Here is a 21,914-nt window from a genome sequence, read left to right on the forward strand (position 1 = left end):
TTTGGAAATAAACTGATTTAATGTAATGTCACTTAAGAGAGAAACTCGGTTCGCTTAATTGTGTTAACTGAGAAATCTTTTTTGTGTGCATGATAATATGAGCAACTGTTCTTACCTTTTACTTTGAGTGAAACAGACTCTTTCACCTTGCGTACTTGAAAGGTGATGGTCCCCCCGTCCTGAGGAGCCAAGTTCTTCAGCATGAGCTTGTGAACCTTCCCCTCATGAGAGATGGTGTTGACTTCATTAGTGAAGAGCACCTTGTCCTTCAGAAGCCACTGTACCTCTTCATCTGCATAGTTAATCTCACACGTAAACACTGCATCACTGTCTTCATCGACCTCTGTGTCGACCAAGTGCTTGGTAATTTTAATTTCTCGCACTATAAAAAGGAAAAAAGACGGTAGTTTTAGTTCAGAGTCCACTTTAGTCCAAAAACAGATGCTAAAATATATAATGTTTTAATTAGAAACTGTTGTATTTATTTTGCGATTGTTACATCCAATCCTGCTCCTGAAGGTATTTTTTGCTTTGTTGTCAAGGTTTTCTGTGCTTTGATTTTGAAAATCATTCATGTCAATTTAAATTCAAATTTAAATCCTGCTTCATGTTTCTCCAGCTAATCTAATCGCCAACCTCAAACTGATTATTACTTCTGTGTGTACGTTTGGATTACTGCTTGTCCGCCTAAAGCGTTCATCCACCCGTCTGCCAGTAAGTTAGTTCATGTCTATAATTTTAAGTATCTCCATTGCATCATCCTGCCTTTGTGTGTCTCCACCCTGTCTGTGTTTCTGACAGCAGCCGTAAGACTTGTATACAAAGGTGCACACTGTACCTTCAACAGTGAGTGTGCCTTTGGTCTCAGCAGGTCCGGACTGACAGCGATACTCTCCACTGTCTTCTCCAGTTAGTCCTTGAATAGTAAGCTGAGCCCTTGTGGCGTCTTTCTTCATATTGTACTTGTCTGATGCTGCCAGATGAACCTGACCTTTAAACCAATTCACCTCTTTGGGTGAGGCGGAGAATTTGCAGCAGAACAGGGCAGAGCTTTTCTCCTTCGCCTTGACATCTTTAATGGGCTCTGCAATCTCAAGTGGACGCTCTAAATATGAGGAACAGAATCTTATTAGGAATTTTTAACAGAAAGTTTGTGCAAATAAACAAATACTCTTCATTATAACTACTGGATTGACACCTTTACCTTTTACTGTGAGTTGGGCGAGAGATTTGCTCTTCCCAGCTGTAAACTGCACAGGTCCAGTCATTGATGCTTTGGTCTTTTTGAAAGTGAGACGGTGCAGCGTGCCCTCTTTCTCCATTTCCACATCGGCACTCTCCTGTACAGCAACTCCATTCAGAGTCCATATGGGAGGTTTCACCAGTTCCATACTGATTTCAACCTCAAAGACTGCTGCAAAGGGTTCTGTCACTTCTACTGAACTAAGCTCTCGCACAATGCTGATGGACTGCTCTGGAGGGGGTCACGAAAAAAGGGTTAAGTTAAAATGCGTGCAGTTAAAGTGCTGGTTTATCCTTTATAAGACTTAAATCAAATTACACATTACAAACACTTTACAACTGTCAAACACATAAAATCTTACTGTAAATGTTGCTTGAGATCTGGCAATCGTATATTTTAACAAACCCAGAATCAAATCAATTATTTAATTACATTTTTAGCAATATGGTACAGAACCTAGTTTGACCTAGTTCTAGTATATGAACTTGGCAAACTATTAATGTTAGCAGAGCCTAAACATTACAAGAATAAAACTATTTTTTTTATTTTGATGAAAAGCCCTTATATGATTTTTTTTAATTACAGATGTCCCCAAATCTAATTATATAAATTATCATAAAATATAATAATAAAAATATGTACATGCAGTGCAACTCAAACTAAATCATCTACTAGGGTTTTTGTCAGATTCTAAAGCCTCTATACACTTGTGGTACAATCACACCAGTGTTTTCACATATTGTGACATCTCTCTCTATTGACTTGTCACAGTAGGAAAAGCACAAATGTTAGTCATAACATTGACAATGACTATTCAAGGATCCTTGTGAGCACAGACATTGTGACAGTGAGCAAGCATGCACAATATCAGCAACCCAAAATCAAGCAAATAATTCCCTCATCATGACATTTACTTTTACACTTGTACTTCTTCTACTGTGACATCAAATGTCTTCCATGAAGAAGGCCTATTCTTTGTCAATGGACTTAACTGGAATGCAGATACAGATGCCTTTTAATCAGAATAACTGAAAACAACTGCACAGGTTACTTCACTTGTAGTGGCGTTAAATTGTTAATTTTGTTTTAACAAAATAATTCTAAATACCAATTTCTATTGTCAATTCCTTAGTAGATTAAACATGATGCAAAGTAAAAAGAATCTTCCACTGTTTTCCATGAATACATATACTTCATCACAAATAGATAAGTAGACAGACAAACAGATACCTCATTGTCTGATGGCTTGATTTGTTGAGTATGTATATAGTTGCAGTCAAACACAGAGACCCTACAATTGCTAAACCTGACTCCAAGCTTAAAATTAACCTTCGTCATCTTCTATTGTGTTACCTTCTACAAGCAGTTTACAGGACGTCTTGTCATCAGTAGCGTCACAGGTATATGAGTCTTCATCCCCGGAGTCCACATCATTGATGGTGAGTTTTCGGTACACATCTTCACTTCTGATCTCGTGCTTCTTGCTGGGTTTGATTTCCGTCTTGTTCTTGTACCACTTCACCTTTGCACTGGCACGTGACACTTGGCATTCAAGATGACCACGATGCTTGTACATCGCTATCTTATCCCTGAGTCTCTTCACAAACTTGACAGGCAGCTCTATAGTAACAATAACACGGAATCAGGGACAACTATCACGCCATAAAGAAACATCGGAGGCTATGAATGCATAAGCCTTGCCAAAGCCCTTGCTTAAGCGCACTTTAGGAAAAGCGATGTTCGCCACTGAATTATGCTCAAGCCGGAGCAAATAGGGCTGAAGTGTAATGGCACATTAGAGCTAAAGCAGAGACCAAGAATATATAATGCTACATCACATTAAAAAGGAATCAGTGCATGAAAGCCATTTGCTGCTTGACTACATCCAGCAAGACACAAAGTGATGCAACTTACAGCAACGTATGGTCAACTGATAGCAAAGTATGCTAGAAATATGAAACAGAGTTTGTATCTTTAAAATAGTTTGTATCCAAAATCACTGGACCAATTAGGTCACATGTACAAACCATCACACATATGTTTCGCTGCATTCAGTCAGGAAAGAAAGCTAAGATAAAACCCCGGGGAAATTATCCTAAACCTCAGCTAATAGGACATCATACGAGGTGTGTTCTCTTTGCCATCAGGCCTCAATGAGGCATAACAATGTAAATGCAAGTTGCAACTGGATTTTCTCTTTTTTTTCATCAGACTAAATATTATCAGAATGATGCACCGCATGAGCTCTTGAAGCCATTGTACTAAACTTGTGACCTTTTACATGTGGCTCGCTGAACCAACTGACGGAGATCAAGATTGCCCATTAAATTTTTAGCTTACATGCTATCATTATTTTACTTCCAAATAGCATGGTGATCATTATAGAGCAGCTCAATTGTTTAAATTTTAGAAGAAAGTGAATTTTCAAATGTAAAGGAATATTTGATTATTTATTATAACATTCTGATCACATTTGTCAAAAGGAATAAAGAATCCATTTGCAACCACATCTGAACATTGTAAAATAAAGGTTAACGAATCCATGCAACAGCATATAAAGCTTAAATGTTATGATTTCAATTCATAACATATTTACTTGTTTACCTTTCACTTTGAGTTTTGCAGATGAAGAGGTCTTCTCAGCTGTGAATTTAATATCACCCATATCTTCTGGGGAAACAGACTTAAACAGCAGTACATAGGTTCTGCCTGGATTCAAATACAAAATTGATTATAGTAGCACAATTTAATAAATGAATCATACTAATTATTCGGGTAAATTCTGTTTTTCTTACCCTCTTGTCTCATCTTGATGTTGTCACTGACTTTGAGTTTAGTACTTCCTTTGTACCACTGACAGTCCACTTCATCGTGTGAGAGTTCACAGACGAATGCAGCACTCTCCTTCTCCATCACCTCCACATCCTCCAGTTTCTTAATTATCTTGATATCTCTGGCTGTAGGGAAATATTTTAAGGAATTTTCATAAACTATAGATTTTATACTGTACCCTAAATAAGAGTCGCTGGTTGATTTATGTGCCTTGTGACAGGAGTAATGTTTACCATGAACGGTGAGCTTGGCAGAGGTGTTATCATCAGTGGTGCGACAGACGTAACTTCCTGTATCTGCAGGGGTGCATTTGCTGATGATCAAAGTGCGCTTTCTGCCCATGGAATGGATGCCAAAGTTTTTCCCTGGTTTCAGTTCCACATCGTCCTGAAGATGAATCATTTTTAACATGTTATAAAAGTTTCAATAGTTGATTTTTCCTGTCTTCACTCTGCAGACTCACCTTGAACCACTTAACATCTGCATTCGTTCTGGACACTTCACACTCAAAAGTAACCTTCTCCTTCTCAGGAACACTCATATCCATAATGGGTGCGGAGATCATAGCAGGTGGTTCTGCAAAATCAAGAACCATTGGGCAATAGGTAATAATGTAGACTATATGGACTCAATCATGAAGTGGTACATTATAACAAAAGCCAAGACCCTACCAGCAGAGGACCAGACAAACAGGAAGTAGGCCTTACCTGTGACCAACAGTTTGCCTGAGGTATGGACACCCTCAGCTTGGAAGGAAATGGTTCCTGCATCGTCTCTCTTAAGATTGGACAGTGTAAGAGCGTGCTTCTTTCCCAGTGCTGTGAAACGACAGTTTGCCCCTGGCTTTAACTTGGCCCCATCTCTGGTCCAGGAGCCTTCAACATCGGCCTGGCTGAGCTCTACCTCAAATGTTACTGTCTCTGTCTCATGTGCCTTGGTTTCTTTTAGGCCCTTTATTACCTGGATCTTCTTCACTGAAGAAAGAAGAAAAGAATGTTGGAGTGTAAATATGATGGCAAGATTTTTAACCAAACAGACATCACTGAAGAACAGTCTCTTTTTAAGGTCAAGGTATGTGCATAAATACTGAATATTGTATCTTAAAACATATGTGAATGTGGTTAAATCGTACTTTCTACAGTGAGCTTGGCCTGGGTCTTGTCATCCAGAGTTTCACAGGAGTAGATGCCACGATCAGCATGAGTCACGCTCTTGAAGACCAGAGCCTGCTTGGCTCCATCTACCCGAATCTCCAGGTTTCCTGCAGGTTGCAACACGATGCTGTTCTTCATCCACCTGACTTCATCTGATTTCTTACTGAGCTCCACCTCCATCTTCACTTCACTCTGCTCCTCCACTGTCAGGTTTTCCAGCTTTTTCTTAAAGGTTACAGGCTCATCTAATTGGGGAACACAGATATGTTAAATGAGAATGTTACATTAATTAACAAATTTAAAATAGATATGTTAACAATAGATGCGCATTCTTACGTTGCACTTGTAAGGTAGCTTTGCAGCTTTTGCCTTCTGCATCAACGGAAATCTCTCCGGCATCTTTTTGTGTGACAGAGGTTATGGTGAGTGAGTGAGTGTTGCCACCATGATCTAGCTTATACTTTGGCCCGGCAGTGATGGGTATGCTGTTGTGGAACCACTTGACATTGGTGTCTGCTGGGGTGACAGCGCACTTGAAGACGGCTTCTTTTCCCTCCATTGCAGCCACATTGTTGAGTTTGGCAGTCAGCCTCACTACTCTGGGCACTAAAGTTATGGGAGGCATCAAATTAACCCAAATGATATAAAAAAAATGGTTTTCAGCATTCAACAGATTCAAATTTGAATTAAATGGTGAATTACCTTTAGAGGAGATTTTGGCAGTGGTCTTGTCATTTCGACATTCACAGCTGTATTCTCCTTCATCTTCCTTAGTCATGCCAGTCACAGTGAGGACCCGCTTAGCACCATCTGTCCTGACACAGTTCCTTCCTCCAGGTTTAATCTCACGACCATTATGGTGCCAGACAACATCCCCTGAGGCTTGATTGAGTTCACACATCAGACTAAGTGTACCACCCAACTCCACATCGACAGACTTCAAGGGGACAGAAAACTTCAAAGCTGATTCTGAAATAAAAAGAGTGACGTTAGATATCAAGAAGAATCTATGCAGCAATTATCAGAGGGTTATAAACTTAAAGACCTACCTCTAACCTGAACTTTGAACTCCTGTTTGTCATTAGCAGTTTGACAGGAATAGGTTCCACTGTCTTTAGTTTCAGTGGAATTTACTATCAGGGTACGACAACGTCCATCTTTTTTAATTTCATACTTTCTGCTCTCTTTGATCTCCACACCGTCTCTAAACCACTTCACACTTCCACTCTCCGTGGTCAGCTCAGTGGTCAAAACAATGTTTTCACTTGCTTGAACAATACATGTATCTTTGACCGACTTCTTCTGGAACTTGACAGCTTCTTCTATAGAGAAATGAGAACTTCTGTTCAGCAGCTTTCTTATAAATATTGTAAGAAAATTTGTTATATTCGAAATATATATTTACCTGTCACATGCAGCTTAAATACCAGCTTCTCTGTTCCAGTCTCACAAGTGTATTCTCCAGCATCTTTTTTCTCAATTTTTTCAATCACCAGCTCACGACTCTTGCCCTTTAGCTCCATGTGAACTGTTTTGCTGGAAGTCAGCAGCTTGCCGTCCTTATACCACTTCACTTCCGTCTTGGAATCAGAGACCTCACAGCTCAAGGTGGCTTTCTGGGAGAGAGTAGCTTTCACCTCCTTCTGGACGGACTCCTTGTTCGAGAAGCCAGCCGGGGCTTCTACAGAGTAAAAAACATTACATTTAGCTGACGCTTTTATCCAAAGCGATTTACAATAAGTGCATTCAACCATGAGGGTACAAACCCAAAACAGTAAGAATCAAGTAAGTATAATTTGCTTCAAAAAAGCCGAACTCCAACCAAAACTTTTCAGCTGAAATAACCACACAATTCAAACAAGGGAACACAATTTAAAAATCTGCACACACTATAACATAACAAATAAATCTAATTCAATTCACATTTAAAGGCAACAATTCACTCCTCCTACCTGCCACCTGAATCTTAAAGGCCAATTTTTCAGTCCCAGCCTCACAGATGTACTCTCCAGCATCTTTCTTCTCCACACTGTCAATCACCAGCTGTCGACTCTGACCTTTTGACTCTGCATGAACTGTTTTGCTAGAGGTCAGCAGCTTGCCATCCTTGTGCCATTTCACCTCTGTCTTGGTATCCGCTACTTCACAGCTTAAAATGGCTTTCTGTGAGAGAGTGACCTTCACCTCCTTCTGGACGGACTCCTTGTTGGAGAAGGCAGATTTGGCTTGAATCTCTGAAAACATAAAATAGAATATATAATGGTATCATTACACCTTCAATTGAACAACTATTATAAAAAAGATTTTAAATAAAGAGAACTCTAGCTGAGATCAGCAAATAGCGCTGTGCTGCTACAGAGTGATCACGAAAATGGGGGAGTGGTCTCAGACTTTTGGTCTGAGGTTATGCACAAATGTGTGTAACAACAGAGGCACATCACAGCAATAAAAGAAGCTAAAATTTGGCAATTAAAAAATAAAAAATCCTCCACTGCAGCTGTTATTCAGCTTTGTTATGATTCATCTGAAATTAGACAAGAAGACATCAGTTTTGCACGAGTCAAATCCTTCCAGCTTGTGCCATTCCCTTCCACATCCTCGTACCTGTCACCTGTTCTTTAAATGCCAAATTTTCTGTTCCAACCTCACAGATGTGCTCCCCCGCATTTTTCTCCTCTACACTGTCCACCAGCAGTTGGTGAATCTTGCCTTTTGATTCCAAGGGAACTGGACTGCTGGGACTCAGCAATTTGCCATCTTTGTACCATTTCACCTCTGTCGTGTTATCAACTATTTCCCAGCTCAGAGTGCCTGGCTGGAGGAGAGTGGATTTCACCTCCTTCTGGACAGACTCTTTGTTGAGGGAACCAGATTTAGCCCCGATTTCTGTAGAAGTAACTGGAAAGGAGTACGGGGGGGAGGACAATTACCAGTACAAAAACAGACTCTAGAAAACTATAACCCTGCTCTAGATGAATTAAACACATTGGATCAGACTTTATAGATGTGGAACAAAGGGCCATAAACTACTGAAGCACATTAAGAGAGAGAAAGACACCTATGTAAACGTCTGCACTAAGAAAAAACAGATTCGTTATTTGAAGGTGGCCACAGAGGCACGTCTCACAACAACTCTTACTGACTAAGGGAATGGCAGAACCACAAAATACAAGACATAAGTAAGAAATCTCCTGATATTATGACCATTTTAATTATCACCAATTAACATAAAAATCGGAGTCAATAATGGACTTAAGACATTTGAGCAAAGCATGTCAAATATCTAAATAATTACCCATGATGCAGCAAAAAAAAGTAGACAACAACACAAAGAGAAAACACAAATAAAAGCACATATCCACCAGTTTCACATGATGAATGTTTTTTTTATCTAAGACAGAATTACTTGGTCATCAAGTCAAGCGTCAGTGTTTCATATATTACTTGTCCAACCAGTAAGAACTTTTACTATTTTAATTCTTAAAAATGTTTGTGTATCACAGCACATTATTTAACTGAACTGAAAACGAACACAAACAAGATTTAATGTAAAACGTGTAAATATAATGCATTTTCCTCACCTGCCACCTGAATCTTAAAGGCCAACTTCTCTGTCCCAGCCTCACAGATGTACTCTCCAGCATCCTTCTTCTCCACACTGTCCATCACCAGCTGGCGACTCTTGCCCTTTGACACTGCATGAATTGTCTTGCTCGAAGTGAGAAGCTTACCATCCTTGTACCATTTCACTTCTGTCTTGGTATCAGCTACCTCACAGCTTAAAATGGCTTTCTGTGAGAGAGTGGCTTTCACCTCTTTCTGGACTGACTCCTTGTTAGAGAACGCTGATTGGATCTGTGTGTCTGTGGAGAAGATGAAGCATCAATGTAGACGACAAAAACCTTTCACCTGTCTTTCAGCATCTGCAATAACTGAGATAATTAATCAAGAGAATGTATAAGCCACTTCAGTCCCAGCCCCTACCTGGCACTTGGAGTTTGAAGACCAACTTCTCAGTCCCAGCCTCACACATGTACTCTCCAGCATCCTTTTTCTCAGCGCTGTCGATAACCAGCGTGCGACTTTTGCCCTTAGACTCTGTATGGGTAGTCTTGCTAGAAGTCAGCAGCTTGCCATCCTTGTACCATTTCACCTCTGTCTTGGAATCAGAAACCTCACAGCTCAGAGTGGTTTTCTGGGAGAACGTTGCTTTCACCTCCTTCTGAACAGACTCCTTGTTGGAGAAGAACGACTGTGGCTCTGATGGAAAATCCATGCAATGAAAATATGAGGTGCTACTCTCACATTTCTGACAAATAAGCATGGATTAAAAAAAATATTTTAAAAATCCCCTCCGCTTACCTTCCACCTGAATCTTAAAAGCAAGTCTCTCTGTCCCGGCTTCACAGATGTACTCTCCAGCATCCTTCTTCTCCACACTGTCAATCACCAGCTGGCGACTCTGACCTTTCGACTCTGCATGGATTGTCTTGCTGGAGGTCAGCAGCTTGCCATCCTTGTACCACTTCACCTCTCTCTTGCTATCTGCTACCTCACAGCTTAAAATAGCTTTCTGGGAGAGAGTGGCTTTCACCTCCTTCTGGACAGACTCTTTGTTGGAGAAGAATGACCGCGGCTCTGATGGAAAATCCATGCAATGAAAATATGAGGTGCTACTCTCACATTTCTGACAAATAAGCATGAATTAGGCAGATTTTTATTTTGAAAGTCCCCTCCGCTTACCTTCCACATGAATTCTAAAAGCAAGTTTCTCTGTCCCGGCTTCACAGATGTACTCTCCAGCATCCTTCTTCTCCACACTGTCAATCACCAGCTGGCGACTCTGACCTTTCGACTCTGCATGGATTGTTTTGCTGGAGGTCAGCAGCTTGCCATCCTTGTACCACTTCACGTCTCTCTTGCTATCTGCTACCTCACAGCTTAAAATAGCTTTCTGGGAGAGAGTGGCTTTCACCTCCTTCTGGACTGACTCTTTGTTGAAGAAGGCTGCCTGGGCCTCTGAGAATAACATAAATCAGTTACAGAGTAAATATGGGCAAGGATTGAAAGCTATATAACTGACATTCATAAGTATTGTGAAAATATGATATTAAATACTAGGGAAACATAATCAACTCTTATTTGGGACACTTAAAATTGATATGACAAACTGAAGATATTAATTACATTCTACATATCAATTAATTGATTTGTGTCACCTGAAACAGATATCTTGAAGACCAGCTTATCCCCACCAGCTTCACAGGTATATTCTCCAGCATCACTCTTCTCCACCTTTTCAAACACCAGCTGACGGGCACTGCCTTTTATTTCTGAGTATATGGTCCTGCTGGATATCAGCTGCTTGCCATCTTTATACCATTTGACCTCTGTCTTGCTATCAGACACACTGCAACTAAGAGTTGCTTTCTGCGAGAGAGTGGCCTTCACCTCTTTCTGGACTGACTCTTTGTTGGAGAAAGCAGCAACGGCTTGAGTTTCTGAGAAGAAAAACACAGTGAATAAATGTATATCTGTAACGTGCAGACAAATGTCGAATAAAACAAAAAAATCATGGCAGTCTCACCTTTTATCTTGACCTGGAATGTGACTTTGTCTGCTGCCGTCTCACAGGAGTAATGTCCTTCGTCACTTTTCTTGGCGTTCTTGATGACGAGTTTCCTTTGAGTCCCTTTGGAGATCATGGCAGTTCTTTGGTCCTCAGTGATCTCCACCTGATCTTTTCTCCACACAACGGCAGCGCTGGCAGGAGATACCTCGCAACTCAGCTCAAGATCTCCTTTAAGAGATGATGACAGTCCCATGGCACCTCTGGTCTTGTTCAGGAACTTGGCAGGTTCATCTTAGAGGACGAGAAATGGAAAATAAGTCCTCTGTTTTTATAAGTAAATATTTGTAAATAAATTTTTTTGCTTTCATATGTTAAAATTGGATGTTTCCATGTATTCTTAGATCTGTTATTAAAGAAGCTTATATGTATGAAGAGTGGGAGTTGTAAATGCAGGGCCACACTGGAGCTGACTACATGATGACACATAGCTTTCCTCCTCTTGATGGCTGATAAGCATATGCTAGTCCCACCAGTACAGATCACATTACAGTGTATCAGATTGTCTGAGACAGACTGTCTGCATGTGGGAGCGCAGTTCCTTTTATGAAATCATATCTGTGCCACACGGGACACATTTAGTACTTAAGAAATTTGGCAAAACATTGGCTTCATAGATTAATAAATTCATCAATCAATAGGAGACTGGTGCTCTGTTGCTCTGTGAGTAAAATCAGTAAAACATTTTGATAAGTACCTTTAAGAGAGAGTTGCAGGGACATCTTGTCATCAGCTAAAACACACTCGTAGATGCCCACATCCTCCTCAGAAACATTGTGTACTATCAGGATCCTCTTGCGGTCGTTGATGATGTATTCATACTTCTTGCCCATTTTCACCTCTCGTCCGTTCTTCATCCAAACCACCTGAAGAAAATTACAGAATAGATTGACACAACAAACCAGATCCAGTAAATATTATGGTTTGAAAAGTACTACTACAAATGTCACTTTAGTATTAACAAGCAGGAGAGTTGGATGGAAAGTATCTACAACAAAATGGCATCACCCACATTTTTGGGCAAGAGTGTCACAACTCTAAAAGGATATTCTTTCGTCATTTATTAAGACAATTAGAAAAAACTTGCACATCTTCTATCCCTGAGTGCTTGTTAAATTTAAGGTATTTTAATACAATTTATTAAAGGAAAAAGGAAAAGCTAGAAATTATGTTCAGTATGTTTCCATTGCATACCTGTGTTTCGTAATCCGACACCTCAGCAGTCAGCTGAGCGGTGGATTGGGCAGTGCAGGCCACCACCTCTGTCAGATCTGACTTGTTCGTGAACCTAACACGAGGGGCTAAAAATACAGTTGTCAGGAAGGAAGGAATTTTTGATTGGCTACTCAAAACAAATACAGGGAATACCAATCAATCCAACATGTAATACAGAAATGAAAATATACTCCAATACTATGATGTCAGGAATTAAAACATTTTCCTGTGCCTACCCTTCACAGATAAGATGCAACTGCTTTGTGAGCCTCCACCAACAAACTTGACTTCAGCTCCATTCATTTCCATGGTCATAACACGGATGAGCAGAGTGTGTGTGGTCTTGGACCTGGTGATGAGGTACTCAGCTCCACTACGCAGGAGGCGGCCATTTATGTACCAGAAACCAGAACAAACAGCAGACAACTCGATGGCGACAGAGAACTCCTCGCCAGAGATTGCAGTGCTGTTAATCAAGCCTTTCCTTATCTCTGCAGTGGGTTCTGGAGACAACAGATAAACTACACATGAGAAAAGAATGTATGCAACAACAGCAGACAGAAAACAATTATCCCAGGGACATCAGTCTTACCGAGGTAGAAGCTTCCAGGCACCTCCAGGTGGGGGCTCTGGCCAAAGTCATTCATGGCAGAGATACGGAATTGGAAGCTGGCTTCTTCTGTGAAGTTGCAGGCGGTGATCTCTGTGGAAACAATGGTTTCTCCAGCGTTGCACCTCTGCCATGTCTGAGTGCCAACCTTCCTCCTCTCTACAATGTAGCACTTAATGGGCACGGGGCGATCGCTGTCAGGAGGAGACCACCGAATGGTGATGGATGAGTCAGTCTTGTTCAGCACCACGGCATCCACTGGGGGATCGGGGGGGTGCTTCCTTGCAGCTGGAGCAGAAAGAGTGATAGTCATACTGTGATCTGACTGGATGAATTTTGAGAGATTTAAAATCATTCTTGTCAGTTATGATAATCTGTTGTTTACCTGCTTTAATATTTAGATGCAGCATGAAGTCACAGGGACTCATATTTTTTATTTATTTTAGCAATTTAAGGTAAAGAAATCCAAGCACCCCAGGGTCATGAAGTAGAAGTTAAAAGCCTGAGTTAGAACATGGCTAGAGACCAATGTATTTCAAAACAAAATCATGTTCTGTATTCATTCTAGAGGAATCCTAAATTTTTTACAGCGTACAGCTGCTTCTTTGAAAGTGAAAACAACCATCATCATACCTAAAATAACAATTGTAATTTCCCCTGTTATTTAAAAAATAATTTCAGTTGAATCTTTCCCATCAGGTGTTTATTCTATTTGACTTAAGCCAATATGTTTAATTTAGCTTAAAACTGCAAAGGTGCAACACTGGTAGGGTTGAAGTGAGATAACAATCCAATGTATGCAGGACAATTAAATAAGATAATCACAAGTATGCTGCGTGTAGTAATTACGACTTAAAAACTTAAATGTTGACCCTAAACCTCAATCATAGGTTTTTGTAAGCAGATTCAAGTGCAGTTGACTCAGGTGTCATCCTCACCAGTTACAGTGAATCGAGTGGACGTCTTGCAGTCTCCAGCCACAAAGGCAATTTCTCCTGAGTCTTCAGCCTGGCAATCTCTTATGGTGAGCGTGTACTGTCTTAGCACACAGGCGATGGAAATTCGGGAATCTTCCTTCAGCTTCTCCCCTTTGCGGGTCCAGTAGGCATCCGGGCAGGGATGCTCCAGCTCGACACAGAAAATGACAGTATCGCTGACAGGAACCACCGTCCGCCGGGGGAGCTTCTTGGTAATATTGCCTGGGATACGAGAATAAGAAGATGTTACAAAAAGAAAAACTCACAAATAGGAAAAATGTCATGGAACATTAATTACACTCCATAATGGCTTCAAATTATCTCATGATGGAGAGAGAGAAAATGATCTCCACTGTACCCAGAACAGTGAGCTCGGCCACGGTGCGACTGCCTTCTTTCATTTCGCAGATGTAAACACCGTCATCGTTGGTGGTGACATTGTGTATGGTGAGACGACGCAGGGTGCCCTCCTCCTCCATGCGATATTTGGTACATTGCTCCAGCCTCGTTTCCTCCATGAACCAGTTGGCCTGGGTGGCAACAACAGGCACCTCACACATCAGTGTGGCCGATGTTTTCTCCTGTACCTCCATGTCCAGCAACTTCCTCCTGAACGGCACTTTAGGCTCTGACACAAAGAAATATACAGAATTTTCAGTTAATGCAACCATATTGATGTTTTGTATTTTATCAAATAAAAGTTCTTGAATATATTTTAAACCATGAACCATTTTGCAGACTTTCTGCTTTTAATTTCCTGTGATCGAAGTTGTAGCTTCAGGCAAGTGCAATTTCAAAGTTAGCTGAGAGAATCTAGAAACTTGCATGTGAGATAATCCATCATATTGGGCATTTAATCTGTGAAAAATTAAGCTCCTGAGAGTTGAGACTATGACATTTTCAACAGTCAAAAACCCTGAAAGGATATTGTTTTCATTACATGTTACAGTTTCTGACAATAAACCAGTAGTAAGTGAAATAAAAGCTTTTGGGCAGTCAACTGTGAAACTGTTGAGGTAAACAAGGGTTGTCTGGGTGTTTTTATGAATTCTTGAATATGTAAGCTTGCAATTTTAAGCCCATGCCCAAAGTGCTGAATGACTTATTAATTAATCAATGCATCATTAAACAGATAGACAAAGATATCTAGCAGCCCCAATTCTCCAGTATACAGTAGTTATAAGAGGTTGATGATGCATTGTTGTGTAGTTTTTTTTTCATTCAAGCAGACAAAAATAGCATAAGAATAATAAGAGTATATATCATCATCTTCTTCAAGAAAAAAGAGCCCTGGTATGAGAAGATAAGAAAACCCCAAATCAAGTACAGCAATCACATCAGAAGTGACAAAGTGGGTCAGAGCATCGAAAGTAGTTACAGTTTGAAACTCTATCTCTATCCAAGCTTGGATCTAAGCCAGAAGTATAAATACCTAATGTGGACGCCCGCTTTGAGTTATGGGAGAAGTCTACTGGGTTAAGTAAATGACAACTATCCACATAAAGTAAATGACATATTTACAATAAGATTTACTACGTCTCCTATAGTTCACATTCCAAGGAACAATTGAGCTGTTTTAGCTTTTAAATATTTTTGCTCAGAGAATATAAGTTTACACAAAGATACTGGTCATAAAGTTTGATAGAGTGTGTCTCCTAAAATAAACACGAGTCAAAAAAATAAAGACAAAACATTAGGACCATTATTTATTCTGTTGATTATATTCCAAAAAGTGCTTTGTTAGGTTTATCCTCCAAGAAATGTGAACGACCTCCCTATCTGCAGTGGGTCCCTCCTTTTATTTGCTCTTACCATTTATTTTATTATATGTTTTTTTTTATCAGTGTTGTAAATTATGTATTTAATGTAAAAAGTTAAAAATGTAACATTTTCAAATTTAACTTTTTGTTTAAATCCAGCAGAGATATACACTCTCCTGCACCTAGCAGTACAAAAGCGACACTGACTGATGACTAACAGCCAACCTGATTCTATAAATCTTCCGTTTCCTCCCTTGGGCCAATTTCTCCCTGAGGGAAGTCACACTAGCAGTGGTACCAGTGTGCCCCTGCAAGTGAGCAACCATCTTAGCAACTGCGAACGACTCATCACCAGCAGAAAATAGATGAAACACAACACCTTCCTTCAGAGGACGAGCCAGAAGTCAACCTTGTTGTGAAAATCCACACATTCTGAGAGGTCGAAATAAGACTTTGGTGCAGTCATTTGCACAACACTGTAGCCAATAACAAGTTTATGGAAATAACATATAGCTTCTTCCTCTGTTCCATATGCTATTCTATGAAAAACACACAATGAGCCACTCTGATTTACAAGGAGACATCTTCCTTCATTACAATTAAAATAAGCACCGTCATTTGTTTAAAGTAAGTCACACTATCCTGTTAACAGTAAAAAAAAACACTTAACCCCTGCATGTGTGGGGAATATGCTGTGAATCTACTGTGAATACTGTAAGTAAAGTGTTCTTGACCTTTAAGATGATGCATTTAAAACAACACTATGTGACGTTTTCATCTTAAAATAGCATCTTCAAAATTAGTTTGAGGCTACACTAACTTAGAATCGGGAGAATGGTGTCGCTTTCATTCCCACTCTGCACCATGAACGCCTGTTCCTGTCTATGTAACTTTGGTGAGCGGGTACTATCTCCTGTGAGAAGTTCATCTCTGACTGATGATCGCAGTGGAAATTGCCAGAATCAGGCCAACTCACTTGACTTGTACTCATTTCTTTTAACTTAATATGGTTTGCTATCATTTTTCCAAAGATGTTTGAAATCTTACCTTTGACTGTCACCAACACAGCACTGTAGGTCTGCCCGGCCATATTGGTTGCATTGCAGGTGTAGAGACCGTTATCAGTCTGCTTGCAGTACAGGACCTTGAGGATGAAGTTCTCAGCCTGGTCCTCATAAATGACATGCCTGCGGCCTTCACCGATGTTCATTCCATCCTTCCTCCAGATAATGTGGGGTTTAGGGTGACCAGTCACAAAGCAGCTAAGTTTGGCATGCTTGCCCTCAGTCACTGTGCAGGTACGGGTGAATACACCTTTGGGCAGCTTTGCCAGCACAGATGCCCTCAGCTCATGTTCCAGACTCAGAGAACTCAAACTATCTGTGATGTTAGCTGTGGTAGAAGAAGAAACCGAGGATCTGTTCTCTTCAGTGCGATAGATGGAGATGTCCTTCTTCATTTCCTCTTTGCGCTTTTGGAGGTGAGAGAGAAGGGAGGTGTTCTTATCTGCCGCCAGGAAGCGGGCATCCTGGGCATCAACGACAAGAGCTGCAGCAGTATGTGCACGGCCAGCAGTGTTCTGGGCTCTGCAGGTGTAGGTGCCACTGTCCAGGTTTCGTACGCTTTGGATCTTCAAAGTGCTGCTGTCGATGTCAGAGACAATCTTGATGCGGTTTGACTCCCCCAGGTAGCGCCCATCCTTTTCCCAGTCGAAGTTGGCCTCAGGGTGAGCTGCAACCTTGCAGTAAAACAAGACATCACCTCCCAAACCTACACGTGCAGAGATGGGCTTCACCATGAACACGGGGGCCCTCTGAGCCATCTCTGTAGGCAGAGCCACTTTAACGGTTACAGCAGCATAAGCTTCCCCAACGCTGTTTTTGGCCCGACACATGTACTGTCCGCCATCCTCCAGCGTTAAGTCGTAGATGGTCAAGCTGTACACGTCCCCATCCTCCACTGTCTTGAAGCGTCCCCCAGATGTCAGCTTCAACTTGTCCTTCTCCCAGGTGATCAGTGGGGTCGGACTGCCCACGATGGTGCAGCTGAGAGTGGCATCTCTGCCTGCACTCACCGAGAACGCCTTTGGGCGAGTCAGAAACCTGGGGACTCCTCCATACAGGTTTGGATCCATTGTTTGTTCCTATAGTCCAGAACAAAACAAAATTAATCGTGTGCCAAGATTATACAGGATATTTAATTAATCATTCAGTGTCGTCAATAATGTCGGTTCCTATTGGCTACTTTAAACACATTTCAAGAAAGATTTTGACTTTTCAAGATTTTAAAATTAGCTCAGAAGTATGAAATTCCATTTTTTATATTGAGTTTGATTTTACCTTGAACAGTAACAAATTATTTTCTGTGTGATTAGGCCAAAAATGACACTATTATATTATATATATTAAGGGATATAAAGTAAACCGAAAATATAATTGAGGTATTAATTAAATTGAGGAATATAATTGGACGTTCTTTTCTTTGTATTTCTGTTTGGATTATTATTGGACTTGTGAGCTCATGAATCGTGGGAACTGCTGGATTTATCTATAATGTTGTAAGGTGTCCACCTTCCTATGTATAGTTCTTTGAGATATTGTGTGTTGTGAATTGGCTTTATACAAATAAAATTGAATTGACTGAATCACTATGGACAATAAGAAAGGGCGATATGGCCAAAAATGTTATCAAGAAAAAAAATCTAAATCTAAAGTCGATATATATAAAATTATCACGATAAAAGGGCAAAATAACAAAACAGAATTTTTACTCCAAGGTGGAGGTTGCAGCAAGATTTGATTTGATAAATTTGAGGTAGATCGATTTAGTGTTATACCTCCTCATTTTGTTTGCAAAATGCATTGACAACATATCAATATACATCAGACAATTGAAAATTGGTAATTATTATAATAATATTAACTTTCACCTTTCAAGAGACCTATTACATCTTTCAGTGGAATTCTGTGCGGTAATTATTGTTTATTGACTCTCTTAACTGTGAATTATTCATTCTGGTTGTACGATACAATGGTAAATGTGCAATCCATCCACTGCACATATTCTCACACTGCACATATTTTTACACTGTATATACATTTCTTTATATTTAATTCATATTTTTCTATGTTTTTTATATTCCTTACACTTCACTATTATTATCCCTACACTTACTTATTATTTACTGATGCCTATTTTTTGCTTCTTGCTGCTGTAATATTGCAAATATCCCCATTGTGGGACTAATAAAGGATTATCTTATCTTATCACCCAGCCCTGATTTGAATGCTCCCAACAAATGCCTTCCTGACAAAGTTTTTACCCAAACATAATAAAATGTGACAGTTTGTGTGCTCTGTAAATAAATCCTCAGTTCAGACTGGCATGTTTATAGCTGACAGTCAGACCCGTGCCCCCCCGTCTGGTCCTGTCCCTGCAGACACACACTCGTTGCACACAGTTCATAATCGAGCAGGTAGCTTCACAACAAGACGAATTTCCTCTGTATCAAGGTCAAACACAGCAGATCTGTGCCTTTCAAACACTGACATTTAACAGCTTTGTCACCTCTGTCGCCTGAACCGCCTGCGACCAAAAATAACCTCAGCTGTCAGAGCCCGTCTCTGTCCATGGCCATTTGTAGAAGAGACGGAACATCAGCTGTTTGATAAAGATAAAGCTCCCACTTCAGAAACATGGCTCACACTGGCCCCGCTTCCATTCTCCAAGCTCGAGGAAACTTATTCAAAACTATTCTGGAGTCTGAATAAATTCAAGTCATTATGATTTATTGTGTTGGAACAGGTTTCAAAACAAAAAGCTCACCGTGAGCCAAATAGCATTAAATTATCTTAACAGGTGTGTTTAAGTAAAGCTGATTTCACTGGAGCTCATAGAACTGCTCCATCAACATCTCCATGTAAGTGTTAACAACAGGTTAATACACGAGGATTGTTTAAGTCTAACTTTACTTATTCACCTTGAATCTTCAGCCACTCAGGTGGAAATGGAGTTGGATCATGAGGGGCTTGAACTTCTCTTGGTGGTCAGCAGGGTTTCCGGATGTAAGATTAACCCCAACAGAATCAGGTGCCTAAACAAAATAAAATCCACCCGAAGAAATCTTGCGTTTGTCTTGAAATATCCTCGAAACGGCTGAAAATCCAGGATGTCGGAACCTGTGGAACATCCCCCCCTGGTCTCCTGCGGTGGGCGGGTGACTGGATTTATTTTTCCTCCTTCTCCTCCGGTGGGTACCTCTCCATGCCAAATAGCTGACGTGCCTATTTTGGCTCCGGTCTCCAAGCTCCAAAATAGACTTGTCCTTTGGTGTGGCCTGAGATAGGAGACGGGCTGGTGGGTGAGGCCGGGCAGGAGAGCGGGAAGGCCGGCCTCCTGATGCTGCTGCTGGAGGGTGGGCTGCTGCAGGCTGCACACTTCTGATCATGATGTGAACTCCTTAATGCAACCCTGCACAAATCAATGCAACTTGTATACAACATCTGCAGCTGTTTGACCCATCATGTGGATAAATATTACTTTCCATGAAGTATTTTTACACAATTCCAGTTGCTTTACTCACATCCTATCTACCCTGTGCCTTTTGACTGCTTTCCATGTTGTGTATTTTTGTCACTTTTACGTCATTTTAAAACTTTATTTCTGATGCAGATTTAGGAAAATCTGTCATAATTTTACTAATTTAAAGAAAAATTATATTTGAAAATTTTCACGTACATAAATGTTGTTGACACTTTTGTCTGGTTGCTCACGGTTCAGTGTTTCTTCAGTGTCACTTTCAGTATCTATTTCCTGACTAACCCCCTCATCTTCATGGACCAAATCTTCTGAGTAAGACTAGAAAATCCCAGTTGACCATGTGTACGTGTACACAGTGTGCAGGGCCTTTATTTTGTGATTGGGTTAAGCTGAGAGATCAGGTGGACTTGCCTCAGAGCACATTGTATTCCACGACCACCATTGTGACAGCTGTATTACTGCTGTCTATAATTACGTGATGACTTCATACTGTAAATGTGTTACATGCATCTCACATGCAATACGATACAATGATGAGAACACTAAACAATCATTTAGCATGACATAGCAATCCTTTGGCATGTAGAGCATCTGTGTGCCACTTCATACATGCTCTACTTTTATGGAAAGTAATGTTTATTGTGTCTAGAAACAAGGGCAGCAAGTTGTAGCCCTTCCTCTCTATTCCTCAGCTTCCTGTTATTTTCTTACTCTTCCAGCGTGGTGTTCCCCCCCAGTGAGTGACAGCAGCAGGTTGCTTGGATACTGATTTTAACTTTCCGAAACTCTAGCAGACACTAATCCGCTGTTGCTGTTTGCCCCCCCGAGCTTCTTCATCCTGCTCTGGCTACTGTGTTTTTTTCCTTTCTCATCCAATATAACTTCTTTAAAACTTTCTTATTTGTATAGCACCTATCTAAACAATGTTACAAAGTGCTTCACAAAAATCCATGGCAAAAATATGAATGAACTCAAATAAAAGCTATTCAATTCAGTTTAATTTAAAGCGCCAAATCATAACATGATATGGTCAAGACCTTAAAATGTATAGAGAAACCCAACAGTTCCCAAATATATACAGATTAAAAGAAAAATTAGGTAACATTCATCCAAACCGATGAGATTACTAATGTAATGTGCAATACATGGGGGGAAATGGAATGAAGGTTTTATACTATCTTAAATTTGACTTCACCTCCATTTGTTTTCCCCCCCTCTCATTTATTCCTCCTGAAGTCTACAGCTCTGGATGCCCAGTCACTTAATAGCATCAGATCACATCATGGATGGTATTTAACCTTTGGTAATCATCCAAAGGTCCCTCTGAGCCAGTTGTCACCCTCTCCTGGCAGGTTGAACACAACACAGTAGAGGGCGGCAGACGGGCAGCTCGCTGTGTTTTTAGCAACTACAGAGCTGAGTAAAATCCCAGTTTTTTGCGATTTTAATAAAATGGATCTCAAGTATCTGCCCTCTTGGCATCGGCCATTTCAAGAATAAGGTTGTGGATGTATCATGTTCACATCTGAAACACATGGGTGTGATCTCAAAGGAACATTTACATTGCTGATGACAAGTGAGACAAATGTCAGTCGTATCTAGGACCGAGAGCCAAGAGTGACCAGCAGATGGCATATGTGCTTTAAAAAGAAAGTCTATGGGGACTTGAACAATTACAAACACCACTCAGGGAAAATAGATGAGACTGAGGAGTGTGTAACAAAATACAAACATGTGGTGTTTATTTACAATGCAGACACCATTGACAGTATTGCCAGAAGTAGCAGGGTTAACAGTGAAAGCTCACTAACTATTCTGAAAACACACAAACGGTCCTGACTAATACACAAACATTACTTATATTATCTTCTATTTTCCACAACATATTAAAACAAGGGAAACCAGTCATCAGATAAAGTTTATCCAGCGTTTCAAGATTTACACAAGCTCTTGAA

General features: G+C 40.4%; 1 protein-coding gene across 50 annotated transcripts in view; it reads right to left on the bottom strand.

Moving 5' to 3' along the window:
* Nucleotides 1–19,762, bottom strand: part of obscnb (obscurin, cytoskeletal calmodulin and titin-interacting RhoGEF b) — a 52,374-nt gene extending 32,612 nt beyond the window's left edge. For 49 of the 50 annotated variants that reach the window (XM_069510546.1, XM_069510545.1, XM_069510540.1 and 46 more), the window contains exons 1-29: nucleotides 19,400–19,762; nucleotides 16,468–17,563; nucleotides 14,019–14,288; nucleotides 13,622–13,882; nucleotides 12,666–12,971; nucleotides 12,310–12,576; nucleotides 12,053–12,159; nucleotides 11,556–11,724; nucleotides 10,817–11,092; nucleotides 10,449–10,730; nucleotides 9,973–10,248; nucleotides 9,592–9,867; nucleotides 9,214–9,489; nucleotides 8,811–9,092; nucleotides 7,182–7,463; nucleotides 6,635–6,910; nucleotides 6,279–6,551; nucleotides 5,932–6,198; nucleotides 5,566–5,835; nucleotides 5,208–5,474; nucleotides 4,783–5,049; nucleotides 4,539–4,651; nucleotides 4,309–4,462; nucleotides 4,039–4,200; nucleotides 3,848–3,952; nucleotides 2,597–2,863; nucleotides 1,205–1,474; nucleotides 839–1,105; nucleotides 116–382 (exon numbers count right to left, since the gene is read on the bottom strand). In XM_069510546.1, the coding sequence (XP_069366647.1) occupies nucleotides 116–382; nucleotides 839–1,105; nucleotides 1,205–1,474; nucleotides 2,597–2,863; nucleotides 3,848–3,952; nucleotides 4,039–4,200; nucleotides 4,309–4,462; nucleotides 4,539–4,651; nucleotides 4,783–5,049; nucleotides 5,208–5,474; nucleotides 5,566–5,835; nucleotides 5,932–6,198; nucleotides 6,279–6,551; nucleotides 6,635–6,910; nucleotides 7,182–7,463; nucleotides 8,811–9,092; nucleotides 9,214–9,489; nucleotides 9,592–9,867; nucleotides 9,973–10,248; nucleotides 10,449–10,730; nucleotides 10,817–11,092; nucleotides 11,556–11,724; nucleotides 12,053–12,159; nucleotides 12,310–12,576; nucleotides 12,666–12,971; nucleotides 13,622–13,882; nucleotides 14,019–14,288; nucleotides 16,468–17,554 (7,642 nt within the window). In that variant the 5' untranslated portion in view covers nucleotides 17,555–17,563; nucleotides 19,400–19,762. The remainder of the gene's footprint in view (nucleotides 1–115; nucleotides 383–838; nucleotides 1,106–1,204; nucleotides 1,475–2,596; nucleotides 2,864–3,847; nucleotides 3,953–4,038; nucleotides 4,201–4,308; nucleotides 4,463–4,538; nucleotides 4,652–4,782; nucleotides 5,050–5,207; nucleotides 5,475–5,565; nucleotides 5,836–5,931; nucleotides 6,199–6,278; nucleotides 6,552–6,634; nucleotides 6,911–7,181; nucleotides 7,464–8,810; nucleotides 9,093–9,213; nucleotides 9,490–9,591; nucleotides 9,868–9,972; nucleotides 10,249–10,448; nucleotides 10,731–10,816; nucleotides 11,093–11,555; nucleotides 11,725–12,052; nucleotides 12,160–12,309; nucleotides 12,577–12,665; nucleotides 12,972–13,621; nucleotides 13,883–14,018; nucleotides 14,289–16,467; nucleotides 17,564–19,399) is intronic. The other variant, XM_069510506.1, reaches the window with a different exon arrangement.
* Nucleotides 19,763–21,914: the final 2,152 nt, after the last annotated feature.

Source organism: Paralichthys olivaceus, chromosome 16, assembly GCF_024713975.1.
Source record: "Paralichthys olivaceus isolate ysfri-2021 chromosome 16, ASM2471397v2, whole genome shotgun sequence".
NCBI classification, from domain to species: domain Eukaryota; kingdom Metazoa; phylum Chordata; class Actinopteri; order Pleuronectiformes; family Paralichthyidae; genus Paralichthys; species Paralichthys olivaceus.